Raw genomic sequence first — 21,479 nt, 5'->3', positions numbered from 1 at the left:
ACAACCTTCTTCTTGAAAATTGATGTGACAATATTGCACTTTACCTCCCCTTCTGTTGGTTTCCTCCATCTATTTTGTTCACGGCGGGAAGTCCTGTTGTTATTCAGCTCTTCTCCATTGTTATGGCCCTCCTTTGCGCGAGCTTGCTGCCATTGTAATAGGGTTTCGCACGCCATATGGACAAACATATGAGGGCTCGTGTCAATATCGCTCCAAAGCTTGTCATTTCTTCGCTTCCATATACACCATAAAGTCATGACAAAAGTGAGAAGTTGTTGTTGAGACTCCAATTCATCACAGCCAAAGAAAACATGCCAATCATTTTTATACGACCTCTCACACATCACACATCGATCGCTACATTAAACGCCTCTTATTTGCAAATGGTGCCGTGTTGGTAGGCATCCTTGACCCTCTGCAGAAAAACCTTCACCTTTTGAGGTACTTTAAGCTGCCAAAGCCTTGTCCAGTTTCCCTCCACACGCAAGTCATTATTATTAACGAGTGTTTCCATGATATAACGAAAAGCAGAACGAACACTATAATCCCCTTGGGGGTAAACAACTATGTTTGTTTGTCATCATTCACCTCATTAATAATATAGACATAACTAATATGTGATGCACATCTCTATCGTTGAACAACATATTGATGATGTCATGCTTCCATTTATGTTCAATATAATCAATTAAATCACTTACCCGCATCCCATGGCAACCAGACTTGTCACAAACCGTTACCACCATCGCAAATCCAAGTTTCAGACAACACCCTAACCTTCAAGCCGTCGCCCATCCGCCATATGAGACCTCCTCTGACCACTACCTGTGAAGCGTGGATACTGCACCAAACAAAACTTCGATTATGACCTAGTTTATCATTCACAAATTCCCCCTTGGAAAATATCTAGCTTTGAAAACTCGACCAACTATAGTATCATGGTTGGTTTCTAACCTCCAACCTTGCTTCCTTAGCATAGCTAAGTTAAATCCATACAAATGTCAGAAACTCATTCCTCCATATTCCTTTCTTATAGACATCTTCTCCCATCTTAACCAATTTATTCTTTTCTCGTTCTGTCGATTCGAACCCCACCAAAATGAATTCAACATTTTTTGGATGGCTTAATAGCACTTTTCACCCCCTAAATATTAGGAAGTTGCCATTTTGACCCCCCTAACAAAATAAAATACAATTCAGCCCCCTATGAGAGAAAAGAAGGTTATTTACCATATGAGAGAAAAGATAAAGAGAAGAGTGAACATACCGTTAAATCTAGAAGAAGGAGTCTTACAAGGGTGGGATGTGATGCAAATGCTGTTTTCAAATGGGTGGACGGAGGTAAGTATGAGTTCGCTCGATTTCATGATAGTCATGCACATGCACTTGTTTCACTTATGAAGAGGTCATTCTAAGATCAGTAAGAAAGGTGAATCCAATTCAGAAGATATTATTACATGCATATAGTAGAGCAAATATTGGGCCTTCAAAAATATTCCACTTATGAAATGAACATTTTGGTGGTTTTGAAAATGTTGGGTGCATGCAGACCGATCTTCAAAATTATTCGAGAGATATATAGACTTTGCTTAAAGATTTTGATGAAAATGTTCTTATTGATAACTTTAGCATAAGCAAGAAGTTAATCTATCATTCTTTTATGTGTATTAGGTAGATGAAGAATACTAACTAAGGCATGTTTTTTTTTTTGGACATATGGTATTTGTAAGAAAAATTATTCATTGTTTGGGGATGTGGTTTCATTTGATACTAAATATCGAACAAAAAAATGTTTAATGATTTTTGCACCTTTCACCAGTGTAAACCACCATAAACAATTTATTACTTTCGGAGCATGATTTTTTGCAAATGAGAAAATTGATTTATTCATATGGTTGTTTAAATTTTTTTGGAAGCAATGAGAGGATGTAAGCCAACTCTTTTAATAACTGATCAATATCTTGGAATGAAAGTGGCTTAAAAAATTACTTTTACCATTTCTATTCATAGATTGTTTGTTCAGAAAAAGGATTGCTCATGCAAACTGATCTGGACTGGCCAGAAGGCCAATCCTATGATGACATATGGACCAAACGTCCAGCAGACCAAAGTGCATCACCTGAATGAGCATGCTAGTATCGATAAATGCGATCCACCGTAAGGTACAGTGCGTTTAAGTGAATTATGGTGCACCATAAGGTACCATGAACATAAGTGTTTAGCTTGCTGACCACAAAAGTGATTCTATAAATAGAACCCTTGTGGTGAAGCTTTGTGTGCTTAACCTAATTCATAAAAGTTATGAAACCCTAGCCTCCGCTCTCTAAACCTTAATCCTCTGAATCTTCGTTGGAATTGGCTAGCATCGATCATCGGAGAAGTTATGTTAGTGTGGACTGAGTAGTGGCATCGCTACATTGCTTTTTTCGTGATCAGAAACAATTATGATACAAAGGTTATGCGCTTCAAGAGGTAAACACATGAATCCTTAAAGTGTTTAAGTTTGTGTTTGATTTGTGATTAATGATTTAATCAAGATCCGATTCAATGGGATTTGTTCTGCTAAGAGGATTAAAATTTTGAAAAACCCTCTTGAAATCACATTGGGATAGCCGTATAGGACCATTAAATCCCAGGCTTTTGAGAATGCATCATAGGAAAAGGTTATGTGTGGGTTTTATGTCATAGATAAAGTATAAAACTACAAGTCAATCTTGTTGAATATGAATTTTACTCCCATGCAAAGGTTCAAGTAAGAAGATAACCTTTATTTATGCAGAATCTTATATAAACATTAGACGTTACTTCTAAAACACTAGTTTTAATTCAATTGTGGGATTGTTGGAACATTGGAATTTGGTGGGAAACCAAAGAGTAAAGGCCATGTTTTTTAGACTTTTGACTAGTGTGTGCGAATTGAGAATAGTGAAAGTCCCATATTGGAAAATCAACACCAACTAGTACTGTTTATATACTAAAAATAGAACTTTTAAAGGTGTATCTTTGGGGTACCCACATTTGTGAACATAGTGAGCACACACTAAATTATACATTTCACATGAACGACATTGCTGCCGCCATAGTTCAACCGGGCATGAGTCTGGACTTGGGACTTAAGTCTTGGACTTGGCTAAATGGTATTTATTTTTTAGTACCAAAGCAATGAAAAAAATACTATTCTTAAAATATGTGCATATCTTTTGGCCCACGTTTTTTCACTAGTTGACCTAGTTGGTTCCATAAAATACTTGTTCGCCTCTATCTATTTGATATGGTTGGTTACCCATCCTTCAAGTCTGATCTGCGCGAGCCTTCTTCCCTAAGATTCGCTGAGATCAGTTGTGAAACCTCTCTATAAATAGAGGTTTGGCTCAGCCAAAAAAGTCTTATGAGTTATTGAAACTTTCCTTCTCTCCCCCCTATTATTGAGTGATTGAGCTGTTCTTTTCTTCTTCTTTCTTCTGTTCCTTTTGATTTTGAGTGGTATTCATACTAAATTAGAGTGGTCGAAATAGTGATAGAGGATTTAATTATATAACTGTTTTTTATTGTGAAATAGTGAACCAAAATAATGATCTGGACTATTTATCCACTACAAGAAAATGGCCATTTAGCTTCAGAAATTTTAGCTTCAGACCATTTCTGATGCTAGTAGCATCAGCTTAGCATCCACAAATTTTGAAGCAATTACACTTTTTCCAATTTATATTTCTTATAAAATTTAGCTTCAGTCATAGGGACGCTATAATTTATATTGTTGACGCTAATTTTTTTAAAAATTTTATCATCTAATTAGCATCCACAATTTCTGATGCAAAACTTTAGTAATTTTTAACTTTAAAAATAGCATCCACGATGAATGAAGCTAAAACTTTATATTAGTGGCAATATGGTAATTATAATCGGTTGAAGTAATGGCAAAAGGGGCAAAAAGGAGAGAGAAATTTCAGACCCTCTCTTTCATTCTCTCTCTCTATCGCGATCTTCTGTCTCTTGTCTCTTTTCTTTTTCACGGTTTCTCTCCCAAAATCCACACTCACCCAAAAAGTCCTCGATTTTAGACATCTTGAAGCTTGCATGTGTCATCCTCGTCGTTAATTTTTCATTGGAAGCAAGGTAAGTGAGAATAATTTCTTTCCCCTCTTTTCTTCCTCTCAAATCCGAAACTAACCCTAATTTTTTACCCAATTCCAATTTCTTCAATTACATTGAATTAAAGCCTTGAATGTGTGATTTTTCTTGTATTGAACATGAATAATAGGTGTTGTTAACAGCTGAAGACTTGGAGAAGAACAAGGAGTTTGAGGAAAGTTGGAGTGTTGAGCACTTTAAGCAATTGAAAGGTAATTTGAGGTGGGTTCCTAGTGGGATTTCAATTGATAAACTTGGATTTTTTATATTGATTTTAATTGATTTATGAATAAGTTTCAGCCTTTAGATCGAAACTACTCTTGGTGTAGTTAGATTCTTAATTGTTGTAGATTTATTTTAGCTTCTCCATGTTTATTGGATATGTATAGCTATATATACTTGTTAAAATACGAATATGTTTTAAGTACTTCATACATGAAGTGTGTTGCGCTCCTGGTGCCCATTGTAATGTTCATAAATCACTAGTTTAGGCTAAGTTAGATAATAAAATATATATGTAGGTATATTGCTGGAATTTTAATAAGAATAGATAGAGAAGGATAAAGGGAAACAAAGATAAAATAAAATTAAGTTTAGGTAATTAGGCAGTTTTGTGTGAAGATATATCATAGTTTTTGTCTTTTGGTTTTGTTCACATATAGTACATGATAAAGAAAAACAAATAAAAATGTTGACAACGACATGTAACCTATCTCCACAATTACTCAACTAATTAGCTAAGTTGGTTAATATATCTAATATTTCTACCTAAATCTTATATATATTCACATCTTTTTAACTTCTTTTTTGTATTTTCATCTTGATTCTTATATATATTCACATGTTTTTAACTACTACTATCAATTCACTCTCATTTACATTTCTTTAATTTTTTTCTTTTTCGTCTTGTTCTCTTCTTTCAAGTATTAAATCTCCAAAGAGTGTCACGGAGAATGTTTTTGAGGTGTTTTGTACTACTGAACTCATTTCTTTTTTCTTTTCGTTCTGTTCTTTCAAGTTTCAAATATTAAATCTCCAGAGAATGCTACATAGTGTTTTTGAGATGTTTTGTGTTACTGAACTAAAAAATGAAGATAAATACAGAAATGGAATTGCTAGTTTATAGTTAAAAATGTAGTGGTGTTAGTACTTCTGTTACTGTCGTTAACTGTTCACTCATTGTACATTTTTGCCAGCTGCATGATATGTTGAATGTTACTGTCCCATGTAGAAAATGCACCGTAGATGGATGTATGATGTGGGAAATCTTGATAGACATGGTTTAAAAGACCATTTTGTTTCTGGAGTAGCGGAATTTGTAGAAAAGGCTATGGCACATCCTAATTTTTTAGCTGAAGGAGGCATAAGGTGTCCATGTGTAAATTGCAAGTGTATAGACTTGGTGACTCCTAGGGAGGTCAATTTGCACTTGTACAGGGACGGCTTTATGCCAAACTATTATGTTTGGACCGAACATGGAGAAGTGAATTCGAATACGAACATCGGGGGTCATTCTAGCAGTGGAGGGAGTGTGGGTGATGAAGATCAATTTGCTGCAATGAACCAGATGGTTCATGATGCTATTTGGCCTTCTATCAATGTCCCGAATTCAAATTCTAATACAGGAAATGAGACATTCAGGGAGGATGAGGAGCCCAATTCAGAAGCTCGGCATTTTTATGATACATTGATATCTGCAAACCAACCCATCTATGAGGGAGCTACTGAATCCAGATTATCAATTTCTGTTAAGCTTTTGGCAGCCAGATCTATTTGGAAAGTTCCTCAAAAAGGCATAGATTATTTTGCACAAATGCTTGCCGATGTTTGTCCAATGAAAAAATGTCTTCCGAAAAATAACTACCAAGCAACGCAGTTGGTGTCTAAGTTAGGATTGAAGGCTAGGAAAATTGATTGTTGTGTGAATGGCTGCTTGTTATATTACAAAGAAAATAGCAATTTAACGGAGTGCAGAATTTGTGGAGCTGCTAGGTATGTTCCTCGTAAGAGTGGGATGGGAAAATTCAAAGATATTCCAGTGAAGAGAATGATCTATTTTCCCATAATTCCTCGTTTACAGAGGTTGTATGCGTCAATAGAGTCTGCGAGTCAAATGAGCTGGCATCATGAGAACATAAGGCCTCCAAATGTTTTGCGACACCCATCAGATGGGAAAGCATGGAAACACTTCGATACTGTTTATCCAGATTTTGCTAGAGACCCAAGAAACGTTCGATTGGGTTTGTGTTCTGATGGGTTTACACCCTACATTTGGCCAATAATAGTTACACCCTACAATCTTCCTCCTGAAATGTGTATGACCAAACTTTACCTGTTTTTGACTTGTCTTGTGCCCGGTCCATATAGCCCAAAAGCAAAAATAGATGTCTATTTGCAACCCTTGATTGATGATTTGCAGCAGTTGTGGAGTGACGGTGTTTGGACATATGATGTATCCAAGAAGCAAAACTTTTTATTGAGAGCAAGTTTAATGTGGACAATCAATGATTTTCCAGCCTATGGTATGCTATCTGGATGGGGAACACATGGTAGATTAGCTTGTCCTTATTGTATGGAAGAGACAAAAGCTTTTCACTTAAAATTTGGTGGGAAAAGTTGATGGTTTGATTGTACTCGTTGTTTTTTACCGAATGATCATTCTTTTAGAAGAAGTAAAAGGAGCTTTCGTAAAAGTAAGAATGAGAAAGATGATCCACCTTACATGTACACGGGGGAAGATGTGTGGCAAGCTGTTCGTTATTATCCAAAAGTGACAGATAATGGATGGCGAGCCAAACTTCCAGGGTATGGAGACACTCATCATTGGACCAAAAGAAGTATATTTTGGGATCTTCCATATTGGAAGGACAATTTGTTACGGCACAATCTTGATGTGATGCATATTGAAAAGAATGTCTTTGATAATGTGTTTAACACTGTCATGAATGTTGCTGGAAAAACAAAGGACAATGAAAAGGCGAGATTAGATTTACCTTTGCACTGTTTACGCGGTGACTTGGAGATGACCCCTCTTCCTAACGGAAAGATGGCAAAGCCAAAGGCAAGATACACTTTGACATCTGAAGAGGCAAAGTTGGTGTGTAAGTGGATTAAGGAACTAAAAATGCCTGATGGCTATGCTTCAAATCTTGCAAGGTGTGCTGATGTCTCCAAGGGTAGCATGCATGGTATGAAAAGTCATGATACCCATGTATTCATGGAGTGTTTAATACCAATTGCTTTTCGTTCTTTGCCAATAGAGATATGGAAGCCATTAACAGAATTAAGTCTTTCCTTTAAAGACTTATGTTCCAATACGTTGACGATGGAAGGCTTGGTTAAGCTGGAAAAAAACATTCCCATCATCATATGCAAGCTAGAAAAGATTTTTCCACCGGGTTTCTTTGACTCAATGGAGCATCTCCCAATTCACCTTCCTAGTGAAGCAATCCTTGGTGGTCCGGTACAATATCGATGGATGTATCCATTTGAAAGGTAATTGAAATATTAGCATTTTTTTTATATCATTGCATTTTATTTGATAGTAATTACATGAATATCTTTTGTGCAGAGTGATGGGAGATTCAAAGCGATCAGTGAGAAATAAGGCTAGAGTAGAAGGTTCCATTGCAAATAGCTATTTATACCGCGAGGCATCCCATTTTTTCTCTCACCACTTCAAGACCTTCAACTTGTTACCGACCACAAGTTTTAGAAATGATCCCCGATCTGCACATGAGGCAGTTCTACCAACTTTGTCTATCTTGAGCAAATGTGGTCGTCCTAGTGGGAAGCCTAAAGATTATTGGCTGACAGATAAAGAATGGAAATCTGCTCATGTGCATGTCCTTAACAGGTGTTTAGCTTCAATTTTAGCGTCCACTTTTGTAGATGTTATTTTAGCGTCAGCTGGATGCTAGTGTTTAGCTTCCAAGCTTTTACTGTCGTCAATTTTTTGGACTCTATACTGACTCTAAATGGCTGTTAGCATCCACAATTTGCATTTTAGCATCCATTTTTCAGCTGAATCTAAAACACCATTTTCTTGTAGTGATCCTAGAGCCATATTTGTTGATCGTCTATCTTGTACAATTTTGGTCAATTCCAAAAACGTCTTAAAGAGAGTGACCTAGTATGCGAATGTTAGCCTGTATTTTCAATATTTCTTTTCAACAGGAAAACTTTATAATCGAAGCTAATTTTCACTCTTGGTGTAAATCTAGACATAAGTTACTTCGACAGATTATGATAGTCTTGGCATATTCAAAATCATTCAGTTTTCAACAAAGGAAATTCAAATTTTCTGTGCAGAGGCAAGGTCGAAGGTTGAAAACACGTGGAGGCATGTTAGATTTGTTGAAGACTTACAGTTTTAAGACTGTTAGTTTCAGTAACTTTTTAGGCTTAATTGGTTCATTGGTCCCCTAATTAATTTCCAGTTTTCATTTTGATCTCATAACTCGTAAAATCAACATTTTGGTCCCTCTTCTTTCTCTCTATTATTCAAAAAATTCCATGACCTTTAACTTTAACCCCAAATGTATGTGGTAAACCAACCTTAAGAGTGGTCCACCAAAGACCTCATTAGTTTGTTTTGTATTAACCATTTGATTTTTTTGTTTTAAAATACATCCATTAGATCATGTATGTCTATTATTTCTAATTGTGCATCACCTACACCTTATCTTTTTTAACCTTTTTTCATCTTCTTCCGTTTTCCCCCTCTTCATCCTTATCATATTCATCAAAATAAACACAGGAAAAACCCAGAAAAAATAAACTGAAAATCATCATGTTTATCATCATCTTTCCATTCATAATTGAAAATCATGAATTTAAAACTTAGAAAACCAAAATAAACTAAATACAACCCCGATCATCATGCTTCCTAGCAACATAAATCTTGAAAACTCAAAACCAAATTATAAGAATCAACAAACAATTTTTCTATAATTTAAAATTTTGAATCTCAATCTCTCAACAGTGTGATATTTGGAATTGATGTTGTAAGCTTAAATTTTTTTTACAAGCACAAAAATATTGAGAACCGCGTCTCAAACATTTCACATGAGCTTCAGGTTGCAAAAGAATATATCAATAAGATGAACAAGGAAAGCGGGCAGTTACAGACAGATAAAAATCATCTGTTGGAGGAGCTGCAGGGTAAAAGGGAAGAGGAATAAACTCTGAGGGAAAAAGTTGAAAAGCTAGAGGCAAAGGAAACAAAAGGGGAATCAGAGAAGATGAATGTGACAACAATTGTTGTTGAATCTCAATCTCTCACGAATTGTTCTCAATCATTCTCATCCCCTTTGAATCTCAAAACCCGAAATTTTCTTTCAGATCCCTCGTATGCATCTCATTGTTATCATTCAAATTCTTTAAGATCCCTAACTTTCGAATTCTTGATTCCGACTTAAGAATGACCTAGCAACCAATTAATAAAAGCAGAATCCGGCGACGTACAAACCCAAAATCGGACAAACATACCAATTCTGAATTTTGAATTCTGAAAGTTTAATGAACCCAAAAAATTGTTGGATCTGAAGAATGTGAAGGTTGTTGTGTTATAGTTGTGGAAGTTAAGAAATGAAGAAACATTGTTGGCTGGTTAAGGTTGTTGATACGAGATTATTGGAGGGTTGGTGAGATAGTTCAATGTCTCACTTTTTTTTTTGTGTAAACGTTTTTGGAAGATATAAAAAATTATGGAAAATGATGATGAATTAGTTTCGAGGAAGAAGAAGAGAGAAGATGATGAGTAGTGAAAATAATTAGGTGTTGACAGTCCAGGCCACTATTAAATACAATGGACATACAATCAAATGGTTAAAATCATATCAAAAAATTTAGACATTAAAATTTGTGGTTAACTTGAGGGACCAAATTGTGGATTTTACAAGTTATAAGACCAAAATGAAAACTTGAAATTAGTTAGGGGATCAAAAGACCAATTAAGCCTACTTCTTATTATGTATATATAAGAGTTTCCATAAGATACAGGGGGTCACTAATCAATAATACATAATCTTTATGCTCAAAGTACCCAAGCCATAGAGAGAAACGAGTAACAAGATATGTATGTGTTTTGATGTACCAGTTTACCTTTTGCAAATCACAACGCTTTCTTTTTAAGATACTTTACTTTTATTTCTAAACTTGTACTCGGGTTAATTATGGAAATTTTGTCAATTCTGTCGAATATGACAGTTACATTCAATAAATCTAAAACTAGTGCTTGTTTACCAAAAAAAGTTTAGGCTTTCTTTATTTAAGAAAAAAGTATGGCTTGGTCTGGCCTATTAAAGGCTATGCCGTAGGTCGGTCTGTCGTATTCCCATCCCTAATCACATGTCTCATTATGGCTTCACAGTCACATGGTAGATCGGATTCTCATCGTGCAACAACAAGTAGCAAGCCTTTTCGTTTGCATCAAAGTCTGTTGGGTAGCAAATATCAGATTGGTAATGTGCAAACTTATCGTGTGGCAGATTTTGAGCTGGTATTTAATCTGTCGTGATATAGGGGTTCCTTTTATTTTTCAAATATACCAGAAAATCTTCAGTACATGGAATTAAAAAGGGTATGGAGGTATGTGGTATGTTGTCAGAAATGTTTGCTTCTAGAAATCACAATACTAGCGGTCAGGTGTATGGTTTTTCCTGGTACACGAATGTGAAGGATGTGGTGAAACTTAAAAAGGCCTTAAATAATGTATAATTTGGAGTTTGTAGAATGTTTGCAAATGTGGCTCGGTATGATAGGTTTGAGAAGGAAGGTAGAGGAGGCAAGTCGTTAGGTGAGTGAGAAAAAATACATAGTATTGACGATGGAAAAAAACTGAGGGAGTTTAGGAAGGCTGAGGTAGTGTTAGTGAGTTGGAGGAAAAAGAAGTTGGATTAGGTGAAGAAGGAAGCGATTAGGCGTGAAAAGGATATGAGGGTGAAGGAACCGATTTTGTCTTTGGTGGGTAAGAAGGCGACATATGCTGACTTGGTTGTAGGGAAAGTTGAGAAGGACAGGATGAGGAAGGAGAATGTGTTAGGGGTAGGTAAGGAGGAGAGGAGGTAATTTTCGGTAGCTAAAGATGTTGAATTGGATTGTAAAGGTATCACTTCTAGAATATGTAACAGTGTATGTGTGCCAGGGGGGATGGGAGAATGGACTGAGGTGCGAGTGCAGATCCAATCAATGACTTTGGTGTTGTCAACGTTACAGATCTGGAGGTATGAGTATTCTGAAGATTTCAATTTAGTCATATTTGTAGACTTTTGTACTTTGTTGTTTTATGTTATTAACATGGATGTTGTGAACTTATTCGCAAATTCATCCTTTTTGTTTTTAACGAATTTGTATTGTATCGATGTACTTTATAAATTTAAATGAATAAATATTTTTATTTATTGTAAAAAAAATCACAAAGTAAACATTTTCAATATTAAGTGTTTCATCCATGAGTCTTCTTTAACACATTTGATATGGAGATATGTTTTTCGAACAACCCTTTGATACAACTATACCGGACAACCAATATATACAAGCAAGTTAAATATAAACAATTTTCTTCTTAATCTAGTTTTTTCGGTTTGTATTTCGTATGATCAATCCCTAAAATTGTCATGCATATCTTGATTGTCCTGAATAGTTGTACTAAAGGGTTGTGCAAATAAACGTAAGTGTTCATTATGTAGGTGTTTGTTTTAGCCCATATTACATAGATTAATGTTTTTTTTTTAAAAGAATTACATAGATTAATGTTAAAAGGGTGCGTCAGCCTCCTATGTGGTTTGGTCCAAAAGAAAACCTTGTATTTGGTAGTTAATTTAACCTCGTATGTTGAAGTTAATTAATCTATTTGGACACAAATTTAGAGGAGCTAGTGACATGTGATTTGTTTGCTTGGATCTAAATTTTTTTTTTTTTTTGTTTGCTTGGAACTAAATTCTATTTGGTCAACTTTGTTCAAGCTTTAAGGCGGCGGTGTTATTATTGGGTTTTAAAATTATTTTCATTTTCAACATATTTCAATTCAATTTTAGTGATGACAGATGCTTTTTTGTCGTATATGTCTTCATTTTTTATATAATAAATATGTCGTATATGTCTTCATTATATAATAAATATGTCGTATATGTCTTCATTTTTTATATTTTATATAATAAATATTTCTGGGATTTATAGTTTTTTTTTGTGGTGGCTGAGGTTCGAACCCCGGACCGCATATTTTATGCATTGTCCATACTAACTGAGTTAAGCTCACAAGGACAACTGAGATTTATAGCTCTTTATAGTGACAATTTTTTATAATTAAGGTTTTTTGATTTGTTAATTTTTTATTGGCTTGTGAAATATTTATGGATATCCTCTTCTAAAATAAATTATCTATGGATATCCTGACGTGTTTATGTGGCTTTATTTTCAACACTGTCATTTTGATTATACCATGTTTCCAATATTTTCTTTTGAATGAAGCTTATTTATGTGGCTTTATTTTCAACACTGTCATTTTGATTATACCATGTTTCCAATATTTTCTTTTGAATGAAGCTTATTTTTTCTTTAAATCTGCAGTTTGGACTTCCAACTCTTCAATTTTAAACTAGTTGAGTTATATATATATATATAGTTTTTTTCTTTTTCATACCTTTTTTAATTAGAATTCGTATCTCGTTCATTGGAATTCCAATTTTTTTTTTGTAGCCTTTTTTAGCATTTCTCGAAAGAAGAACTACAATGCTATTTGTTTGAGGAGAAAAAAGGAGTTTTTTCTAAGCAAAAGAGACAAAAACTTAAGATAAAAATAAAATACTAAGGAGTTGAATAACTTCTATTTATCTACAGTGATTTTTTTTTTTTTGACAGAATGCATAATTAAATAAGAAAAATTAAAACTAAAGATAAATTTTGAGTGGATAATTATTTAAATAATCAATAGGAAATCATTTTCAGCTCAAACGTGCACCCAAAATCTCATGAATGATCAATGTGAAATTAAATTTTTCCTCAACATATATTACCATTATGGGTAAACCTCCTTAGAATATTCAATCTGAGTTATGAGTTTTATAACATTAGATTCTCTTAATAGATTTAGATTCTCTCAATAAAAATTATCCATTAGATTCTCTCATTAGAATAATCCAAATCCTTTCAAAAAAAAAATTAGAATAATCCAAATTGACATGTTAAATAAGGCAATGTAAGTTAAAGCCAGGAGTGGAAGACACAGAAGATTATAAGAACCAAACATAAAACAGTTTCCTAATGCATACGATGAGTAGCTCTTTTTTCCAAAACCCAGATTTGGAAATGTTGCAACAAGATCCTACTAATATTCTCTTTGATATTCATGATTATCTTTCCTTTGACATGGTTGACCAACAAGGACCAAACAAAAATGAACCAAATCAATCAGTGAATAATTCTGAACCTAAAGAAGAAAGATCATATATAGGTGTGAGGAAGAGACCTTGGGGGAAATTTGCTGCAGAGATCAGAGATACAACAAGGGGAGGAAGAAGGGTTTGGCTTGGAACATTTGATAGTGCCGAAGATGCTGCTTTGGCTTATGATCAAGCTGCATTTTCAATGAGAGGTAATAATGCTGTGCTCAATTTTTCTGTCCAAAGGGTCAAAGAATCTTTGCAAGAGATTCAATATGATTGCAGAGAAGGGTCTTCACCTGCACTTGTACTCAAGGAGAGACGCTATAATCAAAGAAAGATGTCATCAAAAGGTGTAAAGAATAATAAAGCAGGGAAACTAGATCAATCTGAAGGATCATGTGTTTTGGTGGTACAAGACTTAGGAGTTGAATATCTTGAGCAACTTCTATCCATATCTGATCAAAGTACTAGCACTAGCAGTTACTTCAAATCAACTTTTTATTTTAAGTAATTTATTTTATTGAGTTTTTTCCTTCTGTTTTTTTTTGGATTTTTTACAACATAATTTATTCTGCTTGTTTAGGTTTTGTATTCTCTTTTTATTTTTCACAAGAAGCAATTTATTCATGACTTAAAAGAGTATACTAGTATCCAGGGGCAGTTTTACCACCCGGCAAACCTAGACACATGTCTGGACTCAACCCATACTTTCTTTGTATAACCGCAAAAAATTTACAAAAAATTTGACTTTTAGTGACAGCCGAAATCCATCACTATAGGGCAAATTTCCGTAACTAAATCCGTCTGTCATTGCCAAATGGTTGTCACTGCATTTTTTTTCCACCTTTACCTACAGACAAAACCGTAGGTAATTTTAATGATATCATTTGAAAAACATTAAGGTCTCCTACCTACGGTTGCGACTGTCACTAAAACTTATCATTGTTTTATTTTTTTTTATATTTTTTATTCTACTATAAATTCTAAAAATGAATAATTCATAAAATTACCACTAAAATTAGTTTAATCAATATAATCAAATATTATAATCAATATAATTGGAATTTGAAATTGATTACTACAATCAATTTTTAGAATAAATTCTTGAAGTGACTTAAGTAGAATAATTCTCCCTAGCTGTGAACTATTTTACCATTTACCCAAACCAATACTCAATACTCACAGAAATGCTCAATACTCACAGAAATCAAAATCTATATATACTTCCATTTCTCGTTTAATTTATGGTAACAAATTTGAATTACTATTCGTAATAGCTTATTAGACAAAATGACATACTATCAAGTTACAACTTACAATCACTTCATACCTAAAAATACTTACAATCACTTATACAACAGCGCATAATAAATAAGATTTTAACTTCTAATTTGTGAATCTTAAACAATAGCGGGTGCACCAAAGCTATTACCAACATCAACAAAGGTTGGAAGTCCACCAAGTATCAAGCTCTGTCAATAAGCTAGTAAAATAATCTTATTATAAGCCTGTGAAAAAGAATTGTTACCAACAAGATCAACAATGGGTGGTTCAATGACTTAATGATATGTTACACCGAGCGGGAGATATTCAAGTCACTTGATGATGTTGATATTATTCGAACATTCACCGTAAAGAGGTCTCGGAAAGGGCATTAATACCTCATAATTTTTTTTTGGTAGAAACCTCATAATTTTATTTAGCACACTATTGGCAGATTATGTTTCATCTCTCTTATTTCAGATTGTACTTTTATGACTATTTTATATATTATATCACGTGTGAATTTTCGACTAAAATTTTGCCCAGACTCTGTAAAATCTCTGGCTTCCGCTACTGCTAGTATCCTTACATAAAACCAAACAACTACCTTCATATTAAGACAAAGACATAACATTTATGACATACAATGTGCCAACACATATTTAATTAGCATCACTCAACCTTAAAAATGCCAATGAAAAATCTACCTAGCTAGTACTTCTCCAAAAAAAAAATTGTTCAATATAATCATTGAAACTAATCAAGAGAAATTCAAACATGTAATACTATTCATGCAGGTTTTGTGTTTGAAATTCAAGTGAAGAATAGGAGTAAAATTAAACTGATCCTAATCATTATTAAGGTTTAAAATATTGTTAAGGTCACAATTTTGATCTCATTCCTTGATTAACAACTTAAAGGTATATATACAAAGGTGAAGAAAGATGTCAGCTCAATAATATCTAACTAACTTGATACATTTGCAAGTTGGACTGTTGGAGGGTGGAAAAGGTATATATACGACTCCTATGAACACCATAGTCATGCAATTGCAATTGTACATATAAGGTTTATGTACAGTGGTGAAGAAAGATGCCAGCTCAACAATCTTTAATCAACTTCCTAACTTAATATAAATATAAATAGAAAACCAACTAACTAAGAAAACTAACTATATATAACTTGAGACTTAACACCTAACTAACTCACACTGTTGTTGGTATTAAAAAAAGCATAATAACGTGGTCTTTTTTTCCCTTCTTGATCTATTTGGTTAATTATATGACAAGTTGTCTAAACCATGGGCGATAATATATTTATTCTCCTCATAATTAAATAGCTAATAAACAGCCTAACATACGCATTGCAAACTAACTAAACTCTTTAGAATGCGTTGAGAAGTTCTGCTATATATGTAATTCGCAGGCCCACATGTCATCATGCGTGCTTGAGACAAAATTGTTCTATTTTTGTCCTAGAATACTAAAAAAATATGATAAATGATATTTGCACAACAACTTTATAAGATAACTAGTAAGATAATTCTATCTCATATACTTGCATTGTTTTTTTAACTCTATATTGTTTGTCCCAAAAGAAGAGGGAAGAAAAATGTATTCTAAAAATTTGTCATAAGACGATGGTACAAGTATGATTGAGTGATCTCTCTTTATTGTTTGTCTCAAAAGAAAAGGGAAAAAATTGTTTTCCCAGAAATTGTCACAAAATGATTGTACAAGTATCATTACTCAATAATTATTTGTTGGTAAAGTATACAAAAATTGATTAAATATATTATGAGTATGATTTTTAATTAAATATTATGAACATGTTCCAAATTATTAGTCACTTTGAAAAAAAAATCCTAAATTATAATTCACTTTACAAAACCAAATGAAACAGTAATATTTTTTTTCTATCACATTTTTTACTATTGATTAATTTCTTTTCTTTTAATTTCTTTTGCTTATGTTATTAATGAAAGACAATTTTATAAAAGGGTTAAATATGTTTTTGGTCCCTATAAATATATCAATTTTTTATTAGTCCCTCTAAATTCTTTCGACTTTTAATCCCTATAAAATTTTCAATCGCAACTTTTGGTCCTATTTTTAAGTCAATTCATGTATACAATTTGTATTTTTTAACAAAATTGTAGAATATTATAAAAATCTCTCCCAAAAACTTTGAATTTTTCAACAAAACATTAATTTTTAACCGTCAAAAATATAAAAGTTCATATTTAATTCATGTTTGTTAAAGAATTCTAATTTTTTTTCGGAAGAGATTCTTATAATATTATAAACTTTTATGCAAAATTTTATTGAAAAATATGAGTTTACTTGAAAAAAAAAATGGGACCAAAAGTGGTGTTGGAAAACTTTTGGGGACTAAAAATCGAAGAAAATTTTTTAGAGGGACTAAAACTAAAAGTTGATATATTTATAGGGGCCAAAACATATTTAACACTTTAAAATCACCTTTGATTTCTCTTTCTTACATAAAATTAACCATATTTCGTAATTTATGTTAAACAATTTCATTCCTTGAAATCAAGAAATGAACACTTTTGAAACAACAGACAAGTGGAAGAGTCTCAAGTGATAATATTGATAGAGCGTGTATTGTGTTCTTCGTGAGTGAAGTTGGGCTCGAAATCGAGTTAGGATCCTCTTTATTTCATGTCCTCTCCATTTCTTCCGGTGAGATGCTTGAGTAATCACTGACCATGTGTATTATGCCTCTAGTGATTGCATGATTTTTTGTTTTGTTTGGAGAAGTGATATCACGAATTAATGATAAGCTAATTGTCTGGTTTTTGAGCTCGATCGAAGTGGATCCGGACATGTAATATTGTGGATTGTTTTATAATTTCGTGTAACTATCCTCCTTAATTTGTAAGCAAAACATTTTACATAAAATAATCACGAAAACTATAAGGTGGTTTTTGCAAGGATCCGCAAACGAATATAGTGGTTCATTCATTTTTTTTAAAGAAACATATAGCGGTTTATTCATTAGCTAGCTTGAGCCTATTTTTGTTTTATCCTTGTCCCCATCTTTTCTATAATCCTTCTGTATAGATGATAATATTTTTTATTAATAAAATGAATTATAACGCCTTCTCCTAAAAAACTATTCTTTGCATAGGTTCAATTTATACGTACGTGCAGTTCATCAACTAACTGATGAAGTTTTTTAATGAATAAAATAATTATTATGTTACTACATATGAGACACACACAGGTGTAGGGACATGTGATCATTTGTTTGAATCTTAATTCTTGTTTGGTTAACTTAATTATGTCACGCCTTCTAGATGGTCATGCTATGTATTATTGCCATATTAATACATTTTTTTTTGTAGGGAACAGAAACCTAGTACATAAATCTTTGATTTTGGTGAACTAGCTCTCTCTCTATGAGACACACACATATGTTTTGCTAGAAAAACACCTTTTATGAAAGTGTCTTTTAGCAAGTTATTCTATGAGCGTTTGTTAAAAGACACAAACTAATTTTTATGAAAGCGTCGTTAGCAAAGTTATAACTAAAAAGTGGAAATCACACCTTGAGGTGTGGAATGCTAAAAGACACCTTCATGAGTGGCTTCTAGCAAAACCCATATATATAGGGGTGTGCAAATGGTTTATCCAAACTGAACCAAACTAGATTTATGGATACAATTTGGATCAAAAAACTACTTTCACAAAATAAATGGATTTTTTTAAAACCGGTTTGATACAGTTCAGTCCAGTTCAGAACCGGTTCATGTTATCTGAACCGGATTTTATCCTGAACCGGTTTTTTTACTGAACCGGATTTTTTTACCTGAACCAATTTTTTTATCTGAACCGGATTTTCACCTGAACCGGTTTTTTTACCTGAACCGTTTTTTTACCTGCAGAATTTCTCATTTCTAAAAGGAAAATAACATTGACTTTGTGACCCAAAAGAGGACATGTTAGCTTGGAATCATAGAGGCAGAATTTATAAACATTTCTGTGTCTACTATTTTTCTCTCATTTCCGATCTGATTCCATTCTTTTCTTCCTTATCGGTACTTTTCCAGATTCATCATCTTCTTCCTATGTTTCTTAGGGTTTTTCAATTTCATCGATTCGATTCTAACTGAATCACTTTGTTTTTAACAATTTTTTTGTTTTGTTTAGTTTTGTTGATAATCTCGATGGTGCGTATTTGTCACTGCATATTCTGCAGATTATTTCACTGCCGTTTCTGTGTCTATCACACCGCCGTTGCGGTTGCCGTCGCCGTCGCCGTTTCTTTCTCCCTTTCTTCTCGCTATCACTTTCACCTTTCAATTGCATACACAGCAGAAAAATATTTTCGATTTCTTTGAATAATCCCTCTTTCTCTCTCTCTTCAAAATACAGAAAATAACGTGAGTTCCTTTTTTTTTTTTATTTCTTCAAGTGTGATGCAGTTATCATTTGGATCTCTGGTTTTTTGAAATGGGATCAGTTAACTGATTGTTTTTAATGAAATGGACCGGGTCAGTTTTGATCCAAAAAGAAGTGGGCTTTTACAAACAGTTCACCTAATTTTTCAAATCAGTTCATGGTATCCGGTTTTCCTGCACACCCCTACATATATATATATATATATATATATATATATATATATATATGGGGGCTGCTAACTTACACCCACCTAAAAACACTAAGGTGCAAGTTAGCAACCTACACCCACTTGATTATTTACACTCATTTTTATAAGTATTATTAAGGTGCAAGTTAGCAACCTTCACTAATTTACACTCACTTTCATCATTTCAAATATTGTTTTCTTAGAAGTTTGTCTTTATTACATGTTTTGTACCTTAAGCATGTCATTGTCTTTTTTGTTTCTTTTTTTAAGGATATTTTTTAAGCTAGTTACAAAATTGCCCTTCTATTTAAAATTAATTAGAATATAAACAAAAGGGTATTTTAGTAAATTATAAGTGGGTGCAGCTTGCTGACTTGCACCTTAGTGGTTTTAGGTGGGTGTAAGTTAGCAACCCCCTATATATATAGAGTATGAGTTTGCTAACTTATACCAACAAAAAACATGAAAGTTCAAGTTAGCAAGTGTGCACCTTTTCATTTGTACAAAAATATGCACATACTGCTATTATAAACCATTATTAAACGAAATGTGATTATGTAATTTTTTTTAAAAAAACTGTAACCATTTTTTGTCAAAATCGTTTTGTCTTTTTCTTAAGGTTGTCAAAACCGTTTTGTCTGTTTTTATTGGGTTGTTTAATTTTTGTAGTTATCACATAAATATATTTATAACAAAAGTGGGTTTAAGTTGGCAAATTGATGCAAGCCAACACATATTTTATAACGAGAATTATTAAATTAACCCTCAAGTTATTAGTTTTAAATAATAAAGATTAATGATATTTTTGTCTAAATAAAAAGGTGCATACTTGCTAGCTTGGATTTTCATGTTTTTTGTTGGTCTATGTTAAAAACCTCGTATATTTATGAAATTTTGTATTATTACTTAAATGATTAGTGCTTATGGTATTACAGGCCATATATGCATATCATAAGCCCTATTTGATCAATTAAAAAATAAAATAAACCTATTAGATCTAGATTCTCATAACTGTTTTTTTGACAAAAACTAAGCTTTTTTTTATCAGTACTAGATTCTCTTAACTAATAAATGGTTATAACTATATTTCTAGCCACATTAAGATAATCCAAATCCATAATTCATAATTGAATAACAACCTGAAGTGGGGTTTGACAATTAATCTGAAGCAATTATAAATATTATAGCCAAAAGGGCTAGCCAACACAAGAAGCAATAGAACAGCACTTATTGCCTAATAAGATATGAGCCTCCCCTTTTTCCTAAACTCAGATATAAAAATGCTGCAAAAATGTCCTTCAGAAATTCCCTTCGAATCGTTCGGTATTCATGATTGTCTTACCTTCGATATGGTTGATTTCTCATCGAGTTCGCAGACAGTAATTACCGAAAACGAGCCAAAACAATCAATGAAGTCATCTGAAGCTAAAGTAATGCAGAACAATTATAAGATTGATCAAAAGTCATATATAGGTGTTAGGAAAAGACCTTGGGGAAAATATGCTGCAGAAATCAGAGATACAACAAGAGGAGGAAGAAGGGTTTGGCTTGGAACTTTTGATAGTGCTGAAAATGCTGCTTTAGCTTATGATCAAGTTGCATTTTCAACGAGAGGTAATAATGTTGTTCTCAACTTTCCTGTTCAAAGGGTCAAAGAATCTTTGCAAGAGATTCAGTATGATTGCAGAAAAGGGTCTTCACCTGCACTTGCACTCAAAGAGAGACACTATAACCAAAGAAAATTAAGGTCGTCATCAAAAAGTAAGAAGGGTAAAGCAGGGAAATTTCAAGAAACAGCAGAGGGATCATCAAGTGTGTTGGTGTTAGAGGATTTAGGAGCTGAATATCTTGAGCAACTTCTAACAATATCTGATAATCAAAGTACAAGCAGCAACAGCTAGTTCAAATCATCAAGTTGTTAATTTCAGTAATTTTCTTTCATTTTTTTTGAGTTTTTTCCTTCTTGATATTTGGATATATATTCTGTGTAAACCTTTCTGATTTAATAAATAGTTCAAAATTAAGTTTATATCGAACTAACATGTTGCATGATTAAAATACACATCATAAAAAGAATTAAGGAATTAA

General features: G+C 33.1%; 2 protein-coding genes and 2 pseudogenes across 2 annotated transcripts; all 4 read left to right on the top strand.

The window, feature by feature from the left end:
- Positions 1-3,592: 3,592 nt before the first annotated feature.
- LOC146956374 (uncharacterized) lies at positions 3,593-8,051 on the top strand. Its single transcript, XM_085749290.1, has 4 exons — positions 3,593-4,116; positions 4,262-4,353; positions 5,363-7,626; positions 7,703-8,051. Exons 3-4 carry the CDS (start codon positions 6,854-6,856, stop codon positions 8,049-8,051), a joined length of 1,122 nt encoding a protein of 373 aa, XP_085605416.1. The 5' UTR covers positions 3,593-4,116; positions 4,262-4,353; positions 5,363-6,853.
- On the top strand, positions 5,366-6,751 carry LOC146956375 (uncharacterized). Its single transcript, XM_085749297.1, has one exon. It carries the CDS (start codon positions 5,366-5,368, stop codon positions 6,749-6,751), a length of 1,386 nt encoding a protein of 461 aa, XP_085605423.1.
- A 5,297-nt stretch (positions 8,052-13,348) lies between the features above and the next one.
- Positions 13,349-14,059, top strand: LOC146956373 (ethylene-responsive transcription factor 1B pseudogene; annotated as a pseudogene).
- Positions 14,060-20,583: 6,524 nt separating this feature from the next.
- Positions 20,584-21,406, top strand: LOC146956372 (ethylene-response factor C3 pseudogene; annotated as a pseudogene).
- Positions 21,407-21,479: the final 73 nt, after the last annotated feature.

This window comes from Medicago sativa, chromosome 1 (assembly GCF_051527215.1).
Source record: "Medicago sativa cultivar Bolivia chromosome 1, Bolivia_mono, whole genome shotgun sequence".
Taxonomy (NCBI): Eukaryota; Viridiplantae; Streptophyta; class Magnoliopsida; order Fabales; family Fabaceae; genus Medicago; species Medicago sativa.
Note: the sequence above shows the minus strand (reverse complement) of the source record. Positions and strands in the feature narration are given on the sequence as shown.